We start from the raw sequence: 22256 nt of genomic DNA, 5'->3' as shown, positions 1-22256 counted from the left end.
ACCGAACTCATTGTAACTCTTTCCAAATTATTTATAAATATATAAAAAAAAGCAGTGGTCCATGTACAGATCCCTAAGACACTACACTGTTTACTTTTTCCACTGAGAAAATTGGAGAAATTACTTACCTGATAATTTTGTTTTCCTTAGTGTAGACAGATGGACTCAGGACCAATGGGTTATGTCCTCCCCTGCCAGCAGATGGAGACAGAGTCAGGTTTCAAATCTGACATCACCCTGGATACTGCCCTGCAGTGACCTCAGCCATTCAGTATTCTCTTCAAAGGCCACTGTGGACATATAACTGAAAAAACTTGATTAAAAACAGATAGTATCAAATGGAGTATGGATCCTTGTATGCCAGATACTCTCCCAGCAAGAAGAGACACTTTAGAGACATTTGGCAAGCCTACTATGCAGTTCTTCCAGTGGATATTCAAAAGATTTCGCCTTTGGAGATATGAAATACGGACCAAGTGTGAAGAGCGAGGCTGTTAGGGGTAGTATATTTACCGGCCCTGTACTTGCCTCCTAGGAAGTTGTTGAGACTCTTCTTGCTGTATTATCTAGCCAATATTAAGATCCCGGTTCGTTGGCAATTTTTCTCTGAGACCTGGAGTTTCTTCATGTGTTGTACATGCACCTGCTCACTTGTATATGGATGCACAGTCATTCTTTTGTTTCTTCTTGGCTTTGGTTGCTTGTTACTCTGGGATTCTCTGTACCGGGTGGGTGGGAGGGGGAGGGGGGTGGGAAGAGTTTCTTGGGATCCAGGTGTGATGGGTGTATCCTGAAAAGCATTTGTTGAGGGACCTTCGTTTTCCGGATATCTGTTTGTTCTATTGTTTATTCTCTCAATAAAAATTACTTTATAAAAAAAAAAACAGATAACCGTAACTGTACTCAACCTTGGGCAAGAAGGATGGAACGATACGAAGCTGTAATGCTCCTGGAGTCATCTGAAGGAATGGTTCCTGACACCATGCCTGCAGTTCAGAGATGCGACACGCCAAGCATACAGCCATCAGGAACACAGTTTTCAAGGTTAATAAATACAAGGAAAGGTCATTAATCCGCCAAAAGGAGGGCCCTGCCAAAATTTCCAAAACTAGATGAAGATTCCACAGGGGAACTGGCCACCTTAGGGGTGACTGAAGGTGTTTCAGCCCTGTCAGAAAACGGGCCACACCTGGATGAGCCGACAGGAGGGTTCTGTGCACCTCGCCCCTGAAAAACAGGAGCGCGCCACTACCTAGACCTTCAAAGAGTTAAGGGCCAAACCTTTATTCAATCTGTCCTGCAAAATTTCCAGAATAAGTAGGATTTTGACCGACTGAGGGGGGACACTGCATTCCTCGCACCAGGCCACACATACGCTAGGGACGTAGAGAACTTCTGAGTGTGGAGTAAGGTGGCAATTACCACTGCAGAATATCCTCGCTTCATCAGACGCGCCTTCTCAAGGGCCAGACCTTAAGACAGAATCGAGTCGGATCCTCGTGAAGAACTGGTCCCTGCTATAGCAGATCCCTGATCGGTGGGAGGTACAGCGGTGGTGGGGGGCCGCATGTCAAAACGTCCGTATACCATGGACTCCTGGGGCAATCTGGAGCTATTAGTAGGACTAATCCCCTGTGGTGCTCGATTCTGCGAATGATCTTGCCAAGCAGGGGCCACAAAGGGAAGGCATATAGCAACTCTTCTTCCGACCAGGTCTGAATGAGAGCGTCAATCCCCACGAACCACGGATCTCTTCTGCGACTGAAGAATCAGGGAAGCTTTGTATTGTGAGATGAGGCCAACAGGTCGATGGATGGGAGGCCCCAGTGATCTACTATCAGTTGAAAGGCTTCGGCCAACACCTACTTTCCTGGATCCAGACTCTCCCTGCTTAGAAAGTCTGTTCTGATTTCTTTTCCTGTGACATGTGAGGCTGATATCATCTGTAGATGTATTTCTGCCCATTCCATAAGGAAGTCTATCTCCTGAGACACCTGCTGGCTCTTGGTTCCTCCCTGGCGATTGAAGTAGGCTACCACTGTTGCACTGTCCAACATTATGCGGACCACTTGAACCTGGAGTCTGTGGCTGAATTGCAAGCACATCATCTTCACTGCATGGGCTTCCAGGAGATTGATGTTCCAGAGGGCCTCTTCCTCCATCCAATGTCCCTGGGCCATGAGTTCCTGACAGTGAGCTCCCCAGCCCCAGAGGCTCAAGTCTGTTGTAAGAACTAGCCAGCTTAGGGAGGATAGGGACACTCCCCTGCTCAGAAGAGCCTCCTGCTACCACTACTTGAGGTGAGAGTAGATTCCCATTGGTAAGTGGAACCGAATCGCATAGTCTTGAGACTGTGGGTTCCAACATGACAGCAGCGAGCGTTGAAGTAGGCGCATGTGTGCTCTCACCCACGGCACTACTTCCAAGGTTGCCACCATCAAACCGAGAACTTGGAGATAGCTCCACACCATCGGGCATATTATGTTCATCAACTGATGCACCTGGCACATCAACTTTCGTATCTGTGTGGTCGGGAGAAAGACCTTGCCCTGCCTGGTGTTGAACCAGACTCCCAGATATTCCAGTGACTGGGAAGGCTTGAGACTGCTCTTGTCCAGGTTTACTACCCAACTGAGTTCCTGAAGCCAGGAGGTCACCCTGTTAGTCATCCAGAGACTTTCTTCTACAGACTTGTACTTTGACCAGTCGTCCAAGTACAGATGTACCTGGATTCCTTCTCTTCTCAATGCTGTAGCCACAACCACTATAATCTTGGAAAATGTTCTTGGGGCAGTGGCTAGGCCAAAGGGCAGTGCCTGGAATAGATAATGGCAACCCAGTACGGCAGAGCGTAGGAAGCATTGGTGTTCTTGACAGATTGCAATATGTAGGTAGGCCTTGAATAGGTCCAGGGAGGTTAGGAACTCTTCCAGTTGTACGGCCATTATCACAGAGTGTAAGGTTTCCATGGGGAAATGACTCACTCGTAAGTTGAAACTCTTGAGGTCCAGGATGGGGTGAAAGGAACCTTTCCTTCTTGGGTTCGATGAAATAGATGGAATAATGCCCTGTATTTTCCTGGGGCCTAGGTACTATGATTACAGCCCTCAACCTGAGAAGCCCTAAAAGAGTAATCTCCACTGCCAGCGTTTTGTGCTGGGAGTAGCAAGGAGAGATCATGAATACATCCTGAGGAGTTGTACGAAATTCCAGAGCATATCCTTCTCATATGATTTCCAGTATCCACTTGTCCAAAGTGATCTCAACCCACCTTTGGTAAAAGAAAGATAGTCTATCCCTTATCTCCTCGTTCCAAAGATGGGTTGATAAAATTTCATTGGGTGGTTTGGGACGATTCTGAACCTGACCCTCTCTTGGGCTGTCAACTATAAAAGGAACAAGTTCTTCCAAATGGCTGAGAACAGAAATGTTGAGTTTCTGTAGGGGCGGAAATGTCGAGAGCTCCTAGACTGGCCCCTCATAGGCAAGGGGCACTGGAACTACTTCCTCTTATCTTCCAGTAGCTGGGGGACTGGAGATTTGCCCCATTTACTGGCCAGTTTTTACAATTCATTTCCAAATAGGAGTAATCCTTTAAAGGACATCTTTGTAAAGCTGGCCTTGGAGGTTGTGTCGGCTGACCAATTCCTCAGCCATAGCTGTCTTCTGGCTACTACCCTTGAGGCCACTCCTCTGGCTGAAGTACGGAGTGAATCTGAGCCCACATCTGCTAAAAAGGCAGCGGGTTCCATAGCCGCTCTGGGGTTCACCTCCGAGTCATCCATCTTCTGAGAGAGAAGTAGGCACAAACAAGCTACCAGGGCACAACAAGAAGCAATCTGTAAGGTCATTGTTACTGCATCAAAGGCTTGTTTAAAGATAGACTTAAACAGTGCATTGCGTGCATCCTTTAAGGCTGATTCTCCCTCCACTAGGATAGTTGTTCACTTAGAGGCAGTGCAGACCAGTGCATCCACTTTAGGGAAATGCAAATGTTCTCACAGTGCTCATCCAGTGTGTATAGCGCTTCTAACACTCATTCCCTTTTAAAACTTGCTTTTGGGACATCCCATTCCAGATCAATCAACTCCTGGATGGCTTCCAGTACTGGAAAGTAGCAAGAGGCTTTGCTGAAGGAAATCAGAATGGGACTCTTCGTTGGTTCCATCACAGATTCCGCTCCAGGAACTCCCAGCATTTTCAGAGTCTGGGAAACCAAGGCTGGCAATTCATCTCTATGAAAGAACAGTAACTTGGTTCGATACGGTTCTAATCTCGGGGGAATTTCCCCTTCTCCCAAGGGATTTTGCTCTTCGTCTGTGCCATCGGGGTACCCACGAGGGATACCTTGGTCAGGCAAGGCGTGCCTCGAGGTCTGTCAACATGAATGGGAGAGGGGGCCGGCAGGGTTCCGTCCAGACAGTGGCAAGCAAGGAAGTAGACTGTGCCCGTAGAAAGGCCTGAGGTCCCTGGAAATATTCCACCCAAGAAAAGGCCACCCGGGGGGGGGAACGACTGGGTTGGGCCCAGCCGAGTTTCCCTCTACCATGGAAGACCCAGCCAAGGGGTTACTCAGATCCGGAGTACTTGCAGTTAAGGCTGCCAAAGCATTATTTGAAGGGGAGGAGCCAAACTCAGCAAAGTCCGGGGACGCCAAATCTCCTTGGGCTTCCTCACAGTGCTGACAAGTTGGAATCCAGGTCAGGCTGGGAAGCCCTAATACGACAAAGCAGTGCAGAGAGCAAGGCACTAATGTTTCTTGGCTGCTGGTGCCATTGGCAGTAGTAACTGTGCATTCAATCAGCTCACACTTAAAAAATCTTTGTGCACAAATGTTGAGCGCCTAGGCAGGGTATGGCGAGACGCACGTACAGCCTGTGCACCTGGCTTTTCCTGTATCCTGCACTTAAGTACATGCACGATGTTATGCGCACGGTGAGTGCACAGAGCCAATCACTAGGTGTACCAATATCCTATGGCAGGCAATACGAGATGCGCAAAAATGCGCACAAGATGGCGCTGCCACAGCCTACCACACAGTGTGCCGACCAAACTTAAAAGCAAGGCCTAGCCCACCGGGGCACCGCTCAACCTGCTCATAAGCCCACTTCCTTGTGTCCCAATGGGATAAGGAACGACGTCGGTACAGCGAGCCGAGCAAGGAGACCCGAGGAAGGCTTATTACCTAGGCTTAGCGCTTACCGGCTGAGTACACAGATTGTCTCTGGCTATGGGGGGAGAGGGCTTTGACCATCACCACCACCCTCTGCTTCCTGCACCTGCTGCCTTTCAGCTGCTTCAGCAGCAAAGTCCACACCAGGAGCCGGCTACCGGACCAAGGCTCCCCTCTGAGGGATCTCGGAAATCACCTCGGGAATTCTCAATTGGGGAGGGACCTTTAGGTATCACCGCAGGAGAGCGGGGCTCAATCTTTCTCCAATTTAAAAGTAGAACTTCTTCTTCTAAAGGGTACAGCAATCCCCATAGGGAAAGCACATCCACATCTACCAGGAGATGGAGAAATACTGAAGGGCTGAGGTCAACGCAGGGGTGTATTCTAGGGTGATGTCAGCTTTGAAACCTGCTGGCAGGGGAGCACAACCGATGGTCCTGAGTCCATCTGGCTACACGCTAGGAAATGACCATTTAATCCTACTCTGTTTCTTGTCTTTTAACCAGTTTGCAATCCACAAAAGGACATTGCTTCCTATCCCATGATTTTTTAAGAACATAAAAACAAACTGCCATACTGGGTCAGACCAAGGGTCCATCAAGCCCAGCATCCTGTTTCCAACAGTGGCCAATCCAGGCCATAAGAACCTGGCAAGTACCCAAACACTAAGAAGATCCCATGCTACTGATGCAATTAATAGCAGTGGCTATTCCCTAAGTAAACTTGATTAATAGCAGTTAATGGACTTCTCCTCCAAGAACTTATCCAAACCTTTTTTAAACCCAACTACACTAACTGCACTAACCACATCCTCTGGCAACAAATTCCAGAGTTTAATTGTGCATTGAGTGAAAAAGAACTTTCTCCAATTAGTTTTAAATGTGCTACTTGCTAACTTCATGGACTGCCCCCTAGTCTTTCTACTATCCGAAAGTGTAAATAACCGATTCACATCTACCCGTTCTAGACCTCTCATGATTTTAAACACCTCTATCATATCCCCCCCTCAGCCATCTCTTCTCCAAGCTGAACAGCCCTAACCTCTTCAGCCTTTCCTCATAGGGGAGCTGTTCCATTCCCTTTATCATTTTGGTCGCCCTTCTCTGTACCTTCTGCATCGCAATTATATCTTTTTTGAGATGTGGCGACCAGAATTGTACACAGTATTCAAGGTGCGGTCTCACCATGGAGTGATACAGAGGCATTATGACATTTTCCGTTTTATTCACCATTCCCTTCCTAATAATTCCCAACATTCTGTTTGCTTTTTTGACTGCCGCAGCACACTGAGCTGACGATTTCAATGTGTTATCCACTATGACACCTAGATCTCTTTCTTGGGTGGTAGCACCTAATATGGAACCCAACATTGTGTAATTATAGCATGGGTTATTTTTCCCTATATGCATCACCTTGCACTTGTCCACATTAAATTTCATCTGCCATTTGGATGCCCAATTTTCCAGCCTCACAAGTTCTTCCTGCAATTTATCACAATCTGCTTGTGATTTAACTACTCTGAACAATTTTGTATCATCTGCAAATTTGATTATCTCACTCGTCGTATTTCTTTCCAGATCATTTATAAATATATTGAACAGTAAGGGTCCCAATACAGATCCCTGAGGCACTCCACTGTCCACTCCCTTCCACTGAGAAAATTGTCCATTTAATCCTACTCTCTGTTTCCTGTCTTTTAGCCAGTTTGCAATCCACGAAAGGACATCGCCACCTATCCCATGACTTTTTACTTTTCCTAGAAGCCTCTCATGAGGAACTTTGTCAAACGCCTTCTGAAAATCCAAGTATACTACATCTACCGGTTCACCTTTATCCACATGTTTATTAACTCCTTCAAAAAAGTGAAGCAGATTTGTGAGGCAAGACTTGCCCTGGGTAAAGCCATGCTGACTTTGTTCCATTAAACCATGTCTTTCTATATGTTCTGTGATTTTGATGTTTAGAACACTTTCCAGTATTTTTCCTGGCACTGAAGTCAGGCTAACCGGTCTGTAGTTTCCCGGATCGCCCCTGGAGCCCCCTTTTTTTTTTATATCAGAGTTACATTAGCTATCCTCCAATCTTCAAGTACAATGGATGATTTTAATGATAGGTTACAAATTTTTACTAATAGGTCTGAAATTTCATTTTTTAGTTCCTTCAGAACCCTGGGGTGTATACCATCCGGTCCAGGTGATTTACTACTCTTAGGTTTGTCAATCTGGCCCACCACATCTTCTAGGTTCACCGTGATTTGGTACAGTTCATGCAAATTGTCACCCCTGAAAACCATCTCCAGAACAGGTATCTCCCCAACATCATCTTCAGTAAACACCAATGCAAAGAATTTTAATCTTTCTGCGATGACCTTATCTTCTCTAAGTGCCCCTTTAACCCCTCAATCATCTAAAGGTCCAACCGATTCCCTCGCTTGCAGGTTTCCCATTTCAGATATATTTTTTTAATGAGTTTTTGCTTCCACAGCCAACTTCTTTTCAAATTCTCTCTTAACCTGTGTATCAATGTTTTACATTTAACTTGCCAACACTTATGCTTTATCCTATTTTCTTCAGATGGATTCTTCTTCCAATTTTTGAAGTAAGATATTTTGGCTAAAATAGCCAAATATGAAGGCCATGGCCCGCTGGCTCAGTACTGACAAGTTGCTTTTCACAGGTGTCTGCTTTTCCCCCATTCTAATCTACGGAGCAGGGGTAATAAGTGTTGGAGACTTATGTAAATGAGAAAATGCCTTTTTGGCTTCTTGCCATTAGTCTCAGCTGGAGCAGAAAGGGTTAATGCAATTCCTCCATACCTTCATGAGCCCAGTGCTGTGTTGCTCAGCCTTTTTATACCCTCATCTTCTGTCTATTAGCCATGAGGCCAATCTTCTCAAACCCAGAACTGTAAGTTCACAATGACCCTCTCCCCATTAGCTGCTCACTAGGCTCTCTTTTCAGCCTTTAAATGGCTGCATGGAGATGGTGTGCGGGTTTCATTTTGTGTTAATTTGAAATCTATAGCTCTGCTCATCCCTAGTGAGAGTGTGGTAGGGCCTCGTTAGGTTTGTTGTATTTTATTTCATGGGACTGCGATGAATAAAAGGTGTAGGGGATTACCTGTCCCTGCGTGGGGTCAGCACGCTGCTCTGACCGTTGGGCAGGGTGAGGTGGGAGATGGCTGGCGAGACCTTGCTGGAGGTAGACGTGCAGGTCATGCTGTTCAGGTCCAAGCCCTCATGTTTGCCGATCTCCTCTAGAGGCTGCGTGCCCGTCACTTCCTTCCAGAGGTGCTGCAGGTCAGGGGGGCAGACGGCTGCAGGCGGAGGGAGAGGGCGGGCATTAAAAGATAGATATTCGCAATATCTATCTATTTAAGTCATCCTTCTCATATTATATTATTTAACAGATTACTTGCAGACTATATACGCTACTTAAGTTCATTGTAAAATGTGAACACGAATAATGTTATAATAATATTATCTGTTTGTTAAATACTATTGTTATTTTCACTGTTCCTTGTAATAATGTTCAATAGTTGATTGTTATTGTTCTATGTTCTATGTAAAAAACCCCAGTCTAACCTCCCAGACCAGGGCAACCTTTTCTTTACTTGTAAACCGGATTGATTTGTATTGCATACAGGAATTCCGGTATATAAAAAAATTAAAATAAATAAATAAATAAAAGGAGCAGAATATGATGTAGAGGAAAGCAGAAGGTGGGAAGGGGCTTGCTTACCTTGAGGAAGGGTCTGCATGGGTAGGGTGCCTTGTCCCGATGGCAGGCTCACCAGCCCTTGTCGCTGCAGGTTTAACATGTGCGTCTGGAACATCTGCTGCTGGAAGCTGAGCTGCTTATTTCCCAAGGGCTGCTGTCAGAGAAGGACCTGGATCAGACCCCAAACCCAAATCACCAGGCAGGGTTCTACATTCACTTCCAGAGGGGAGAAGCTGCAGCTCATCGCCTGGTGCCAGGAACAGTAACTACAGATACACTGGCCAGGCCTCGCCCCCCATGCCTCTCCCTCCACATAGGGAAAATTCACCCTGTGCCCCTCTCCCCTCCCCCTGTACATTCCTCACAGCACCGGTCAGCAAGTGCACGGTCACTGCTGACAACAGGCCTCGGGGGTCATATACGGCTGTAGTGTGCATCTGGCCTGTCACCGTGACGTCTGCACTCCCTCTGCCAGTGGTGGTCAGCCTCATTATACAGCTGTAGTGTGCATCTGGCCTGTCACCGTGACGTCTGCACTCCCTCTGCCAGCGGTGGTCAGCCTCTCGTTATACGGCTGTAGTGTGCATCTGGCCTGTCACCGTGACTTCTGCACTCCCTCTGCCAGCGGTGGTCAGCCTCTCGTTATACGGCTGTAGTGTGCATCTGGCCTGTCACCGTGACGTCTGCACTCCCTCTGCCAGCGGTGGTCAGCCTCATTATACAGCTGTAGTGTGCATCTGGCCTGTCACCGTGACGTCTGCACTCCCTCTGCCAGCGGTGGTCAGCCTCATTATACAGCTGTAGTGTGCATCTGGCCTGTCACCGTGACGTCTGCACTCCCTCTGCCAGCGGTGGTCAGCCTCTCGTTATACGGCTGTAGTGTGCATCTGGCCTGTCACCGTGACTTCTGCACTCCCTCTGCCAGCGGTGGTCAGCCTCTCGTTATACGGCTGTAGTGTGCATCTGGCCTGTCACCGTGATGTCTGCACTCCCTCTGCCAGCGGTGGTCAGCCTCATTATACAGCTGTAGTGTGCATGTGGCCTGTCACCGTGACGTCTGCACTCCCTCTGCCAGCGGTGGTCAGCCTCTCGTTATACGGCTGTAGTGTGCATCTGGCCTGTCACCGTGACTTCTGCACTCCCTCTGCCAGCGGTGGTCAGCCTCTCGTTACCTCTGAAGGGACACAGCACTGATCTGCAGGAATTGCCTGGCACAACAAAAGTAACTTACAAAACTCGAGCTGCATCCATCTCCTGCGTGATGCCTCCTGCCTCATGAGCCAATGCACCCCCACACTTCATGCCTCCCAAATTCAATTCCCTCCCACAGTCAGCCCACCCATCCCAGGGCTCCAAGCCCCATTGTGCATCCCTCCCCCACAGACACTGGCCCTCAACGTGCACTTCCCCCTCCCTCTCCCCCCATGGGCTCTGGCCCTCAGCGTGCACTTCCCTCTCCTCCCCCATGCAGCATGAGCTGTGCCCTGATCCCCCTCCATCACCTCCTTGGGCTGCTGCTTTCCGGCTTGCTGTGTCAGCAGCTGAAGATGAAGCTGTTCCTGCTGCTTCTTATAATACTCCTGGAGCTGCAGGGAAGAGATGAGAGACTGATGAGAGATGGCCTCCCCCGCATCCCCCAAGCTGTGGAAGCAGCAGTACCTGCTGGAGCATGATGGCCTGCTGCTGCTGTAGCAGAGCCTGAAGCTGGGGAGGAGACAGGATCTGTTGCATCTGCTGGGGGGTGATCATCTGAGGGGACATCATGGCCATGGACACTGGGACCTGTGAGGAGAGAGAAGGGGGTTTAATAATGGCCTGGCACTCTAGGACCTGCTCCTTATTTCTGTAGCATAGTTAGAGGGACACAGCGCTCCTGAGGTTGGAGGACCTCAGAGAGAGAGAGAGAGAGAGAGGAAGAAGAGGTGAGGAGAGAGGTGAGGAGAGAGAGGTGAGGAGAGAGAGAGAGAGGTGAGGAGAGAGAGAGGTGAGGAGAGAGAGAGGTGAGGAGAGAGAGAGAGAGGTGAGGAGAGAGAGAGAGAGAGGTGAGGAGAGAGAGGGAGAGAGGTGAGGAGAGAGAGGGAAGAGGTGAGGAGAGAGAGAGAGAGAGAGAAGGGGAGTGATGGGGGATCTGAGAGAGTGAGAGCTATCAGAGAGTTGAGGGTGGGGAAGGGATATTAAATGACAGCAGATAAAGACCAAAATGCTCCATCCAGTCTGGGGAGGTGGAAGAGCCTAGTGGTTAGAGCAGTGGCTATCAACCAGGAGACCAGGGTTCGAGTCCTGCTGTGGCTCCTTGTGACCTCGGGCAAGTCACTTTACCTTCCATTGCTTCAGGTACAAACTTGGATTGTGAGCCCTCTGGGGATAGGGAAATACCTACAGTACCTGAATGTAAACAGATGTGATCTCTCAGCTCGAGTGTCAGTATATAAAAATAATAATAAATAAATGCCCTGTTGAGATTTGTCCACTTTGGGTAGGTGTGCACATGAGGGGTACTTTTAAAGTCATTTCTGCAGAGAAAACCCAATTTTATGCAGATAATAGGGCTTTAAAACATATGATTGTGCATAAAATGATAATTTTATATGCACTACAAAGAGGCTGTAAGCCAGGGGAATGATTTTCCTAATTTTGTGCAGGAATGTACATACCCAAGGCACAGCATTTTGGTCTTTACTGTCTGAGCAGGTGTAACTTTCTGCCTTTACCGCAGCCCTGGTTACGTGCTCTGAAAATTCAGGCTAAAATCTGCAGACTTTATCCTATGTTTGAGAATGACCCTCGAATTCCCAAATACAAACCAGCATGAATGCCCTGCTCGCCCTCTCAACCCTGCCATGCGTGTCCCAAGCCCACACCGCTGCTTCCTGGGAGAGCTGAAGCACTCGTGCCACTGCTCTGCGCGCTGCTCTGTGCAGGTTTCCCGGTGCAATCACACCGCTGCTTCCTGGGAGAGCTGAAGCACTCGTGCCACTGCTGTAAGCGCTGCTCTGTGCAGGTTTCCCGGTGCAATCACACCGCTGCTTCCTGGGAGAGCTGAAGCACTCGTGCCACTGCTGTAAGCGCTGCTCTGTGCAGGTTTCCCGGTGCAATCACACCGCTGCTTCCTGGGAGAGCTGAAGCACTCGTGCCACTGCTGTAAGCGCTGCTCTGTGCAGGTTTCCCGGTGCAATCACACCGCTGCTTCCTGGGAGAGCTGAAGCACTCGTGCCACCGCTGTGCGCGCTGCTCTGTGCAGGTTTCCCGGTGCAATCACACCGCTGCTTCCTGGGAGAGCTGAAGCACTCGTGCCACCGCTGTGCGCGCTGCTCTGTGCAGGGTTCCCGGTGCAATCACACCGCTGCTTCCTGGGAGAGCTGAAGCACTCGTGCCACCGCTGTACGCGCTGCTCTGTGCAGGGTTCCCGGTGCAATCACACCGCTGCTTCCTGGGAGAGCTGAAGCACTCGTGCCACCGCTGTACGCGCTGCTCTGTGCAGGGTTCCCGGTGCAATCACACCGCTGCTTCCTGGGAGAGCTGAAGCACTCGTGCCACCGCTGTGCGCGCTGCTCAGTGCAGGGTTCCCGGTGCAATCACACCGCTGCTTCCTGGGAGAGCTGAAGCACTCGTGCCACCGCTGTACGCGCTGCTCTGTGCAGGGTTCCCGGTGCAATCACACCGCTGCTTCCTGGGAGAGCTGAAGCACTCGTGCCACTGCTGTGCGCGCTGCTCTGTGCAGGTTTCCCGGTGCAATCACACCGCTGCTTCCTGGGAGAGCTGAAGCACTCGTGCCACCGCTGTGCGCGCTGCTCTGTGCAGGTTTCCCGGTGCAATCACACCGCTGCTTCCTGGGAGAGCTGAAGCACTCGTGTCACCGCTGTGCGCGCTGCTCTGTGCAGGGTTCCCGGTGCAATCACACCGCTGCTTCCTGGGAGAGCTGAAGCACTCGTGCCACTGCTGTGCGCGCTGCTCTGTGCAGGGTTCCCGGTGCAATCACACCGCTGCTTCCTGGGAGAGCTGAAGCACTCGTGCCACTGCTGTGCGCGCTGCTCTGTGCAGGGTTCCCGGTGCAATCACACCGCTGCTTCCTGGGACAGCTGAAGCACTCGTGCCACTGCTGTGCGCGCTGCTCTGTGCAGGTTTCCCGGTGCAATCACACCGCTGCTTCCTGGGAGAGCTGAAGCACTCGTGCCACTGCTGTGCGCGCTGCTCTGTGCAGGTTTCCCGGTGCAATCACACCGCTGCTTCCTGGGAGAGCTGAAGCACTCGTGCCACTGCTGTGCGCGCTGCTCTGTGCAGGTTTCCCGGTGCAATCACACCGCTGCTTCCTGGGAGAGCTGAAGCACTCGTGCCACTGCTGTGCGCGCTGCTCTGTGCAGGTTTCCCGGTGCAATCACACCGCTGCTTCCTGGGAGAGCTGAAGTACTTGTGCCACTGCTGTGCGCGCTGCTCTGTGCAGGGTTCCCGGTGCAATCACACCTCTGCTTTTATGGGCTGAACAGCCACTCCATGCAGGTTACCCGTGCTTCCTCTCTTTATCCCGTCACCATTTTGCTGTCCCACACCTCCTCCAGCTTGGTATTCCAGGCACTCACCATCCTCTCTGAATGAACATTTCCTGGACTTCCATCTGCTGATTTCCTGGGGTTCAGGCGGTGTCCCTCATACTCGTTTCCTGGGATATAAGCTCTGGTTCATGCCAGCAGACCATGGGGCTAGTTCTAGGGCATTCTACTGCTAATTTTTGGCATAGGTTTCCACTGGAGAATGAGGGGCACTCACAGCCCTGCCAGCTGCAGATTCTCCAGTACAGGAGAGGAGAGTGGTAAATGGTAAAGTCCCAGGGTTATCAAAACTGATATTGCTAGCATGCAGTGCTTCATCCGGACATGTGCACCCCCAAGGGCAGAGATCACGTGATACTGCATAATCCCCACAGGATGGAGGCTGAGGAAGCAGGTACTCATTCCTGGGGAGCAGGACAAGAGGTCTCCTTACCCCACACCCTAACTCTCACTGGCACAGCTTCCCCGGCACTGAAATAACCCCAATATCTAACGCAAGCCCGGCTCCTGTCCCACTCTCTCTGCCATTCCTCCGCCAGCAGCATGCCAGGAATAAAAACCTATAATTAACTGCTCATTTGCATGTGCTCCTGCGCCCCCCCACCCTGCCGTGTGCTCCTTGGCATTTTTATTCTAATTACTGTGGAATTCTAGCACCTTCCATCTCGCGCCCGGCCGACTGACGCCCTGTCAGGCACAGAGAGACCTGCGGCAGGTTTTGACAACATTAATTGCCCCTATAATCTAACAGCACAAAGGAGCGGCGATTAATCGACAGGACGAGGGTGCTGCCGCAGCTTTTCACAACCTGACTCCTAGACAAAGCACCGTCTCCGACAGGCTGAGGCTCTCAACAAAAGGCCAATTACACTTTCCTATAAGCTTTTGTCTGGTGGCATCAGTAACTTTCCCTCTCATGGGCTGCAGGATCCCACCCTGCTCTGCTTGTCGTATATGCAGGGTATCCTCTTACTCCCCCTGAACCACAAAACCCATCGCCACCCGCACACTCCAAGCATTGCACCCCCTGCAGATGGGAAGCGAGTTCCAGTCCCAGCTCTTGGCCTCAGAGTAGCAGGAACTGCGGAGTTTTCCTTTCCGAGAACTAACTAAGGCTGTTTTGTGTCGCAGGACAGATGAATTAAAGGCTGAAGCATCAGCGTGTGCATTTAGATAATTATTAAAGGCTCATCTATTTAGGATCTGGGGAAAGAGATATTACTGTTGTTGTTGGATGAGGTAGTGATGCTCATTTTTATGGATAGGTGGGGTGTTTTGATTTGTTTTCAGTATGATTTTTATGATGTGAAGCTGTTTTTATTCTATGTATGAGTGTGGATAAGCGGAATATGCATTTCCAAGTCAGTGAGTGTCCCTTGCGGTGCAGCAGACTCTTCCTCTTGGATTAACTGAGGGGAGGAGGAGTGGAGGGCAGCGGGTACGGTAAAGGAGGGGACAGAAAAGTTAAGAAAATAAAGTTATAGATTTCAGAATTAAACAGCGCCCGGCCGACTGCCGCCCTGTAGTTGAAATGCTCTTCCCCTACCCCATCTTTTCTTCCTTCCTCAGAAGATGAAAACTCACAAAATTTCATAAGCAATGTCGTCTCGTTTTAGAGAGCGGGTTCAGTGCTGCACTCTCCCTGCTCGCTGTCCCCCATCCCGCGGCTGCTGCTAGGTCGCTGCATACAAAAGGATTCCCAGGTGCCAGAGACGGGGAGGAGGGCAGGTCACTGGGTGCAAGGCAGGCCTGGCCTGAGGAGTAAAACCGATCCTAGGGCTGGGTGAGGGGAGAGGCACTCCAGACCCTGGTGAGCTGAAGCAGAAAATGTGCTGTGTGCAGCAGCAGGAGCTGCCGGCAGAGGCTTCCTGGGGCCGGTATTGATCCATCTTCATCACTTGTTTCACTCAAGTTTCAAATCAACAAAATACACTTTTCCACTCGAGTGCATCCTGAGGCAGCAAACAAAAGAAGCAATTTCCTGATATTTGCTCCAAACAAAACATTCGGCTTCAGCCACTTGCTTCTCTTTTCTTCTTTTCAGAGACAGACGGGGTTGTAAGTGTGCAACAAAAGCTACGAGGACGTGCTTGCACAGATCCACGCTCACAAGTACAGAGCATGAACAGGGGAAGCCATGGTCCCAGGATGCATTGCACTACAGGAACCTACAGTGAGGAAACGTGATGGGCGGTGGGCACAGCGTCCACAGGAGGGGTGGTATTGAGAGAGCGGGTTAGGGTGTGATGTCTGAGGGGGGAGGTGGGATGCAGGAGGAGCCGCGGGGCGTGACATGTGAGGGCGGAGGTGGGATGCAGGAGGAGCCGCGGGGCGTGACGTGTGAGGGGGGAGGCGGGATGCAGGAGGAGCCGCGGGGCGTGATGTCTGAGGGGGGAGGCGGGATGCAGGAGGAGCCGCAGGGCGTGATGTGTGAGGGGGGAGAGGCGGGATGCAGGAGGAGCCGCGGGGCGTGATGTCTGAGGGCGGAGGTGGGATGCAGGAGGAGCCGCGGGGCGTGATGTCTGAGGGGGGAGGCGGGATGCAGGAGGAGCCGCGGGGCGTGATGTCTGAGGGGGGAGGCGGGATGCAGGAGGAGCAGCAGGGCGTGATGTCTGAGGGGGGAGGCGGGATGCAGGAGGAGCCGCAGGGCGTGATGTCTGAGGGGGGAGGCGGGATGCAGGAGGAGCCGCAGGGCGTGATGTCTGAGGGGGGGGGGGCGGGATGCAGGAGGAGCCGCAGGGCGTGATGTCTGAGGGGGGGGAGGCGGGATGCAGGAGGAGCCGCAGGGCGTGATGTCTGGGGGGGGAGGCGGGATGCAGGAGGAGCCGCAGGGCGTGATGTCTGAGGGGGGAGGCGGGATGCAGGAGGAGCCGCAGGGCGTGATGTCTGAGGGGGGAGGCGGGATGCAGGAGGAGCCACAGGGCGTGATGTGTGAGGGGGGGAGGTGGGATGCAGGAGCCGCAGGGCGTGATGTCTGGGGGGGGAGGCGGGATGCAGGAGGAGCCGCAGGGCGTGATGTCTGGGGGGGGAGGCGGGATGCAGGAGGAGCCGCAGGGCGTGATGTCTGAGGGGGGAGGCGGGATGCAGGAGGAGCCGCAGGGCGTGATGTCTGAGGGGGGAGGCAGGATGCAGGAGCCGCAGGGCGTGATGTCTGAGGGGGGAGGCGGGATGCAGGAGGAGCCACAGGGCGTGATGTGTGAGGGGGGGAGGTGGGATGCAGGAGCCGCAGGGCGTGATGTCGGATGCAGGAGGAGCACCAGGGCGTGATGTGTGAGGGGGGAGGCGGGATGCAGGAGCCGCAGGGCGTGATGTCTGAGGGGGGAGGTGGGATGCAGGAGGAGCCGCAGGGCGTGATGTCTGAGGGGGGAGGTGGGATGCAGGAGGAGCCGCAGGGCGTGATGTGTGAGGGGGGGAGGTGGGATGCAGGAGGAGCCGCAGGGCGTGATGTGTGAGGGGGGAGGTGGGATGCAGGAGCCGCAGGGCGCATATTTGGAGGCCACAGCAGAATTGTAATGGGGTGGGAATGGCAGAGCAAGGTGAGAATGCAGGTGTAGGGATGTGGTGCAGCTGTTGCAGGGACTGGGGGAGGACCGGGGAGATACAACATTGCAGGAGTTGGCAGGGTGCACAGAAATGCACATTTTGAGGTGTCCCTGCTGCAGTCCTCCGAGCTGAAATAAGTGCACGAGATCCAGGGCTTGTCATCCCCCAAATCGAGGCATAGATTAGTGCTGGTGCACTCCTACCTAATTGCAACCAATCATTTCTGGAATGCAATTTCACTCTCACTCTTTCCATTCTAGGACATTTCTTTCCTGCTGTCCCTGTGCTGACAAAGCTTGAGCTATCCCTGCTGCCAGGTCTCAGGGGGCTGCAGCATTTCACCAGGACATTCACGATTTCATTCTGTGCCACAGACGGTGCAGGAAATGCATGGCCATGCAGACACTTGCTCTCTACAGGAATCTCTTGGGCCACTGTCACACAACTGTGGCCAATCAGCTAACACTGTTCAAAGTTCAAGCTTCATTAGTGAAGATAATGATTATTAATATAATCAGCAGAGCATGCAGAGCCGCAGTAAAGACAGATCTCTCTCCAGGCTGGTCACTGGCACTTCTGGGGGCAGCGGGTCTTGGAAAGCCAGCACTAATTACACCCACGTGGCACTAATAAGAGAACCTGCTGTTCCGCCATAAACGTAATTAGCCTGAAGGGACTGGCCTGCTCAGCTATTCAGCCTGCCACTGGAAACCCGCTCTCTCTACATTTCGGTTGCAGTTCTGCAGCTGGAACCTCTGAAACGAAACAAGCTCAGGAGCGCCATGCTGGGTCAGACCAAGGTCCGCTGAGCCCAGCACAGCAATGCAGGTACAATCCTAGTGCAAAGCAACGGCAGCAGGGCCATCACAGGTCCTCTGAAAGGCCTCACCTGCACACCACAGTCCAGCCTGGACAGGCTGCCTTCCCCCTGTGGGTACAATTCGGTTCAGGCAGCGTCGGATCTGCTCTGAGAGCGCAGAAGAGAATGCTAGGGATGTGCATGCGCGTACCTTGCTGACTTTACAGTACTCGGGGGAAACAGGGCGTGTGTGTATTTCTAATAATGTTACCTCCCGCATGGAGCAGAAAGGCAGTGGCGAAGACGCGAAGCCGCCGAATCAGAGGAAAATGGATGCACGGCCCTAGGGGATGCTTCAAAGCTCAGGCGAGTGTCAGTCCTCAAGGCGCAGGTCCAGCTGCTCTTACCTGGACCGCCTGTGGCTTGCTGTCATTTGTGCTTGGAGAGCCGAGTCCTGTGGCTTGTTGCAGGAGGAACTGTCTTGCCGCTTGCAGAGCCTGAGACAGAAAGCAGAAGTTAATCCCGCACCTACAACTTTTCCAGCCAGCAAACAGGCAGCAAGGAAAGGAAAAGGGTCTGCGAGGTCTGCTGCTTGCAGGCCCCACCCATTCCAAACCCTCCCTCTGAAAGCCAAGAAATGTTAATAAAAACAGGCTCAGGCCCAACCTCAAAGCTTTTCCACTCATTTTTTGCTTTTAAAGACCGTTTTTGCACACTTTTGAACAACAAAGTCATTGTAGTGCTGCCTGCAAGCCAGGATTTTATTACAAGGAGGGGAGAGGTCAGGGGGTGAGAGCCCAGCTTGGAGGCTCTGCAAACAGCCTGTGGGATCCACCAAGCTGTCAACACTAGAGCTGTAAATCAGCAGCCCTCAGCCACTCTCAGGGTGCGTCTGAAAGAGACCTCCAGCGGCACAGCACGCACTCTCTATAGGATCCCGGCAGCCTTAACCTAACCCTGCTGCTGCGATAGCCACCAGCAAGTGCACGTATAACTCCCAGGGCGAGACCCCTGAGCTTCAGAGGAGCCACACCTATCGCATTGCAGAGAACGCACTTACGATGGGCTCTGCCGGTACCGCAGAAGGCCGGACCCAGAATCTCAGCAACTGCGGGAAATGGCCTGGAGGACGCTCCCAACCTCCAAATTTAGAGATCTCATAGGAGGCAGCTTGAGGGGGCAGTGGATGGAAATCTTATGGATTTATTTATTTTTGAAGCGGATTGCATTCAGGTTCTGTCCCCAGAGGGCTCCACTTACTGAGGCTTCTCTCACATTCTGTGTCTATGGGGAAATGCTGGGTAAACGTGGCCCTTGGAGGGAACGGGAAGTGGCTTGTAGCCGTAGTGGCATTTAAAGCCAGGCTCCCCTGCTCTAAGCAGCAGGCGACTCCTGGCTTTCTTCTCCCTTCTTTCACTGCTGTGGCCATAGGGAGCTGCTTATGCTGGCAGCTGGTGCCTGTGCCAAATATGCAAAGGTGAAGTAACCTGAGCTTCACGAGGGCACGACCCAGGCAGGAGAGAGAGAGAGCGGGCGCAGGGCCGGGCTGGGGGCAAGCACTGGGATATTTCAGAAAACCTCAGCCCCTCCCTTCCACCCAAGCATCTCCTGGGGGATTTAATTTACTCCCTGCTGACTCCCTCACTTTGTTGTTCTCTGAAGCACGAAATTACAAGATTTACAGCAAAAAAAATTGACACGACCTTCAATCTCACAGAGGGGACCCCCTGACGGCCACACACTGCCAGCTCACACTTTCTGTGATCTCTCCACAGAGGAAGTGAATCCCGTGCTCAGTAGCGAGCAGCCCGCGGGCAGCCTGCGGTCCACAGCACGGACGCCATGAAGCATTGGCCAGGTTCTTGTGGCCTGGATTGGCCTCTGTTGGAAACAGGATGCTGGGCTTGATGGACGCTTGGGCTGACCCAGTATGGCAGGTTCTTATCCAGCTCTGAGGGAGTCCCCGTATGAAGCAGCAACAAAACATAGGGCAGTGCTCAGAGCCTCAGGCCCTAACCCCACCATGGACCATCAGTACTACAGGTAAAGAAATCCAAGGGGGATCTGTGCAAGGAACCAGAGGATAATAGCATTCATTGGCAGGGGATCTGTGCGAGGGACTGCAGGATGAGGGCATTCACCAGCAGGGGGATCAGTGCAAATATCACAGGATGAGGGCATTCACTGACAGGGGATCTGTGCAAGAGATCACAGGATGAGAGCATTCACTGACAGGGGATCTGTGCAAGGAATCGCAGGATGAGGGCATCAGTGCAAGAGATCACAGGATGAGAGCATTCACCAGCAGGGGGATCAGTGCAAGGAATCGCAGGATGAGGGCATTCACCAGCAGGGGGATCAGTGCAAATATCACAGGATGAGGGCATTCACTGACAGGGGATCTGTGCAAGGAATCGCAGGATGAGAGCATTCACCAGCAGGGGGATCAGTGCAAGGAATCGCAGGATGAGGGCATTCACCAGCAGGGGGATCTGTGCAAGGAATCGCAGGATGAGGGCATTCACCAGCAGGGGGATCTGTGCAAGGAATCGCAGGATGAGGGCATCACTGCAAGAGATCACAGGATGAGAGCATTCACCGACAGGGGATCAGTGCAAGGAATCGCAGGATGAGGGCATTCACCAGCAGGGGGATCTGTGCAAGGAATCTCAGGATGAGAGCATTCAATGACAGGGGATCTGTGCAAGGAATCGCAGGATGAGGGCATTCACCGACAGGGGATCAGTGCAAGGAATCGCAGGATGAGGGCATTCACCAGCAGGGGGATCAGTGCAAGAGATCGCAGGATGAGGGCATTCACCAGCAGGGGGATCAGTGCAAGAGATCACAGGATGAGGGCATTCACCAGCAGGGGGATCAGTGCAAGGAATCTCAGGATGAGGGCATTCAACAGCAGGGGGATCAGTGCAAGAGATCACAGGATGAGAGCATTCACTGACAGGGGATCAGTGCAAGAGATCACAGGATGAGAGCATTCACTGACAGGGGATCAGTGCAAGGAATCTCAGGATGAGGGCATTCACCGACAGGGGATCAGTGCAAGGAATCTCAGGATGAGGGCATTCACCAGCAGGGGGATCAGTGCAAATATCACAGGATGAGAGCATTCACCAGCAGGGGGATCAGTGCAAGAGATCACAGGATGAGAGCATTCACCAGCAGGGGGATCAGTGCAAGAGATCACAGGATGAGAGCATTCACCAGCAGGGGGATCAGTGCAAGAGATCACAGGATGAGGGCATTCACCAGCAGGGGGATCAGTGCAAGAGATCACAGGATGAGAGCATTCACCAGCAGGGGGATCAGTGCAAGAGATCACAGGATGAGGGGCATTCACTGACAGGGGGATCAGTGCAAGAGATCACAGGATGAGGGCATTCACCAGCAGGGGGATCCAAGTGAGGGACCACAGATTAAGGGTTGTCATTGACAGGGGATCTATATAGTAACATAGTAATGATGGCAGAAGGACCAAATGGTGCATCCAGTCTGCCCAGCAAGCTTCTTATGGTAGTAACAGCTGCTCCCTTCAGGTTATCCCAAGCCTTATATTAAGGGTACTAATATTATTAACAATCAAAACCAAGCAACTGTCAAACTTTTACAGAGCAAGCAGCCTTCCTGATAATTTGTACAATGCTACTGCTCGTGTGCTTTTTCCATAATGTCTGCGTATCAGTACCCTAGCATATGCTGTCTCATCCAGTTCCTTCTCTCCCCCACCTCCACCTGCCATCAAAGCAGAGAGTGCGTCAAAATCACGTAAGCTAATTGGTTAAGTGTAGTAACCACTGCTTCATGCTGGTTACCCCTATGCAACCTTTAGGGATCCACAGAGTTTATCCCATGCTTTTTTTTTTTTTTTTTTAATTCGTTTACTGTTTTCCTCCTCACCACCTCCTCTGGAAGGGCGTTCCAGGCATTCACCACCCTCGCCATGAAGAAACATTTCCTGATGTTGGTTCTCAGTCTTCCCTAGAGTTTGATTTCATGACCCCTAGTTCTACTGTTTCCTTTCCAACAGAAAAGGTTTGAAGTTCGTGAATCATTAAAACCTTTCAGGTATCTGAAGGTCTGTATGGTATCTCCCCTGCCCCTCCTCTCCTCCAGGGTTATATATTCAGATCCTTCAGCCTCTCCTCATAAGTCTTCCGATGCTGACCCCACACCATTTTGGTTGCCCTTCTCTGGACCACCTCTATCCTCCGAGATACGGGGTCCAGAACTGACCTGTACAAGGCCATCATCACCTCCTTTTTATTCCTCTCTCTGCAGCCCAGCGTTCTTCTAGTTTTCGCCTTGTCACATTGCTTCGCGATATTCAGATCCCAGACACTGTCACCCCAAGCTCCCTCTCCTGGTCTATGCACATCTGTCTTTCACTCCCCATCACATACAGCTCGTTTGGATTGCCGCACCCCAGATGCATCTCTCTGCACTGAATCCCACCTGTG

The 22256-nt window shown here is 51.6% G+C and overlaps 1 protein-coding gene across 4 annotated transcripts in view; it reads right to left on the bottom strand.

The window, feature by feature from the left end:
- Positions 1 to 22256, bottom strand: part of FOXP4 (forkhead box P4) — an 84783-nt gene that overhangs the window by 21621 nt on the left and 40906 nt on the right. For 2 of the 4 annotated variants that reach the window (XM_029572695.1, XM_029572694.1), the window contains exons 3-7: positions 18189 to 18278; positions 10552 to 10674; positions 10395 to 10478; positions 8914 to 9046; positions 8293 to 8488 (exon numbers count right to left, since the gene is read on the bottom strand). In XM_029572695.1, the coding sequence (XP_029428555.1) occupies positions 8293 to 8488; positions 8914 to 9046; positions 10395 to 10478; positions 10552 to 10674; positions 18189 to 18278 (626 nt within the window). The remainder of the gene's footprint in view (positions 1 to 8292; positions 8489 to 8913; positions 9047 to 10394; positions 10479 to 10551; positions 10675 to 18188; positions 18279 to 22256) is intronic. The other 2 variants (XM_029572696.1, XM_029572697.1) reach the window with 2 other exon arrangements.

This window comes from Rhinatrema bivittatum, chromosome 12, assembly GCF_901001135.1.
Source record: "Rhinatrema bivittatum chromosome 12, aRhiBiv1.1, whole genome shotgun sequence".
Taxonomy (NCBI): Eukaryota; Metazoa; Chordata; class Amphibia; order Gymnophiona; family Rhinatrematidae; genus Rhinatrema; species Rhinatrema bivittatum.
The sequence above is the reverse complement of the archived record's forward strand: the minus strand, read 5'-3'. Positions and strand labels throughout refer to the sequence as shown.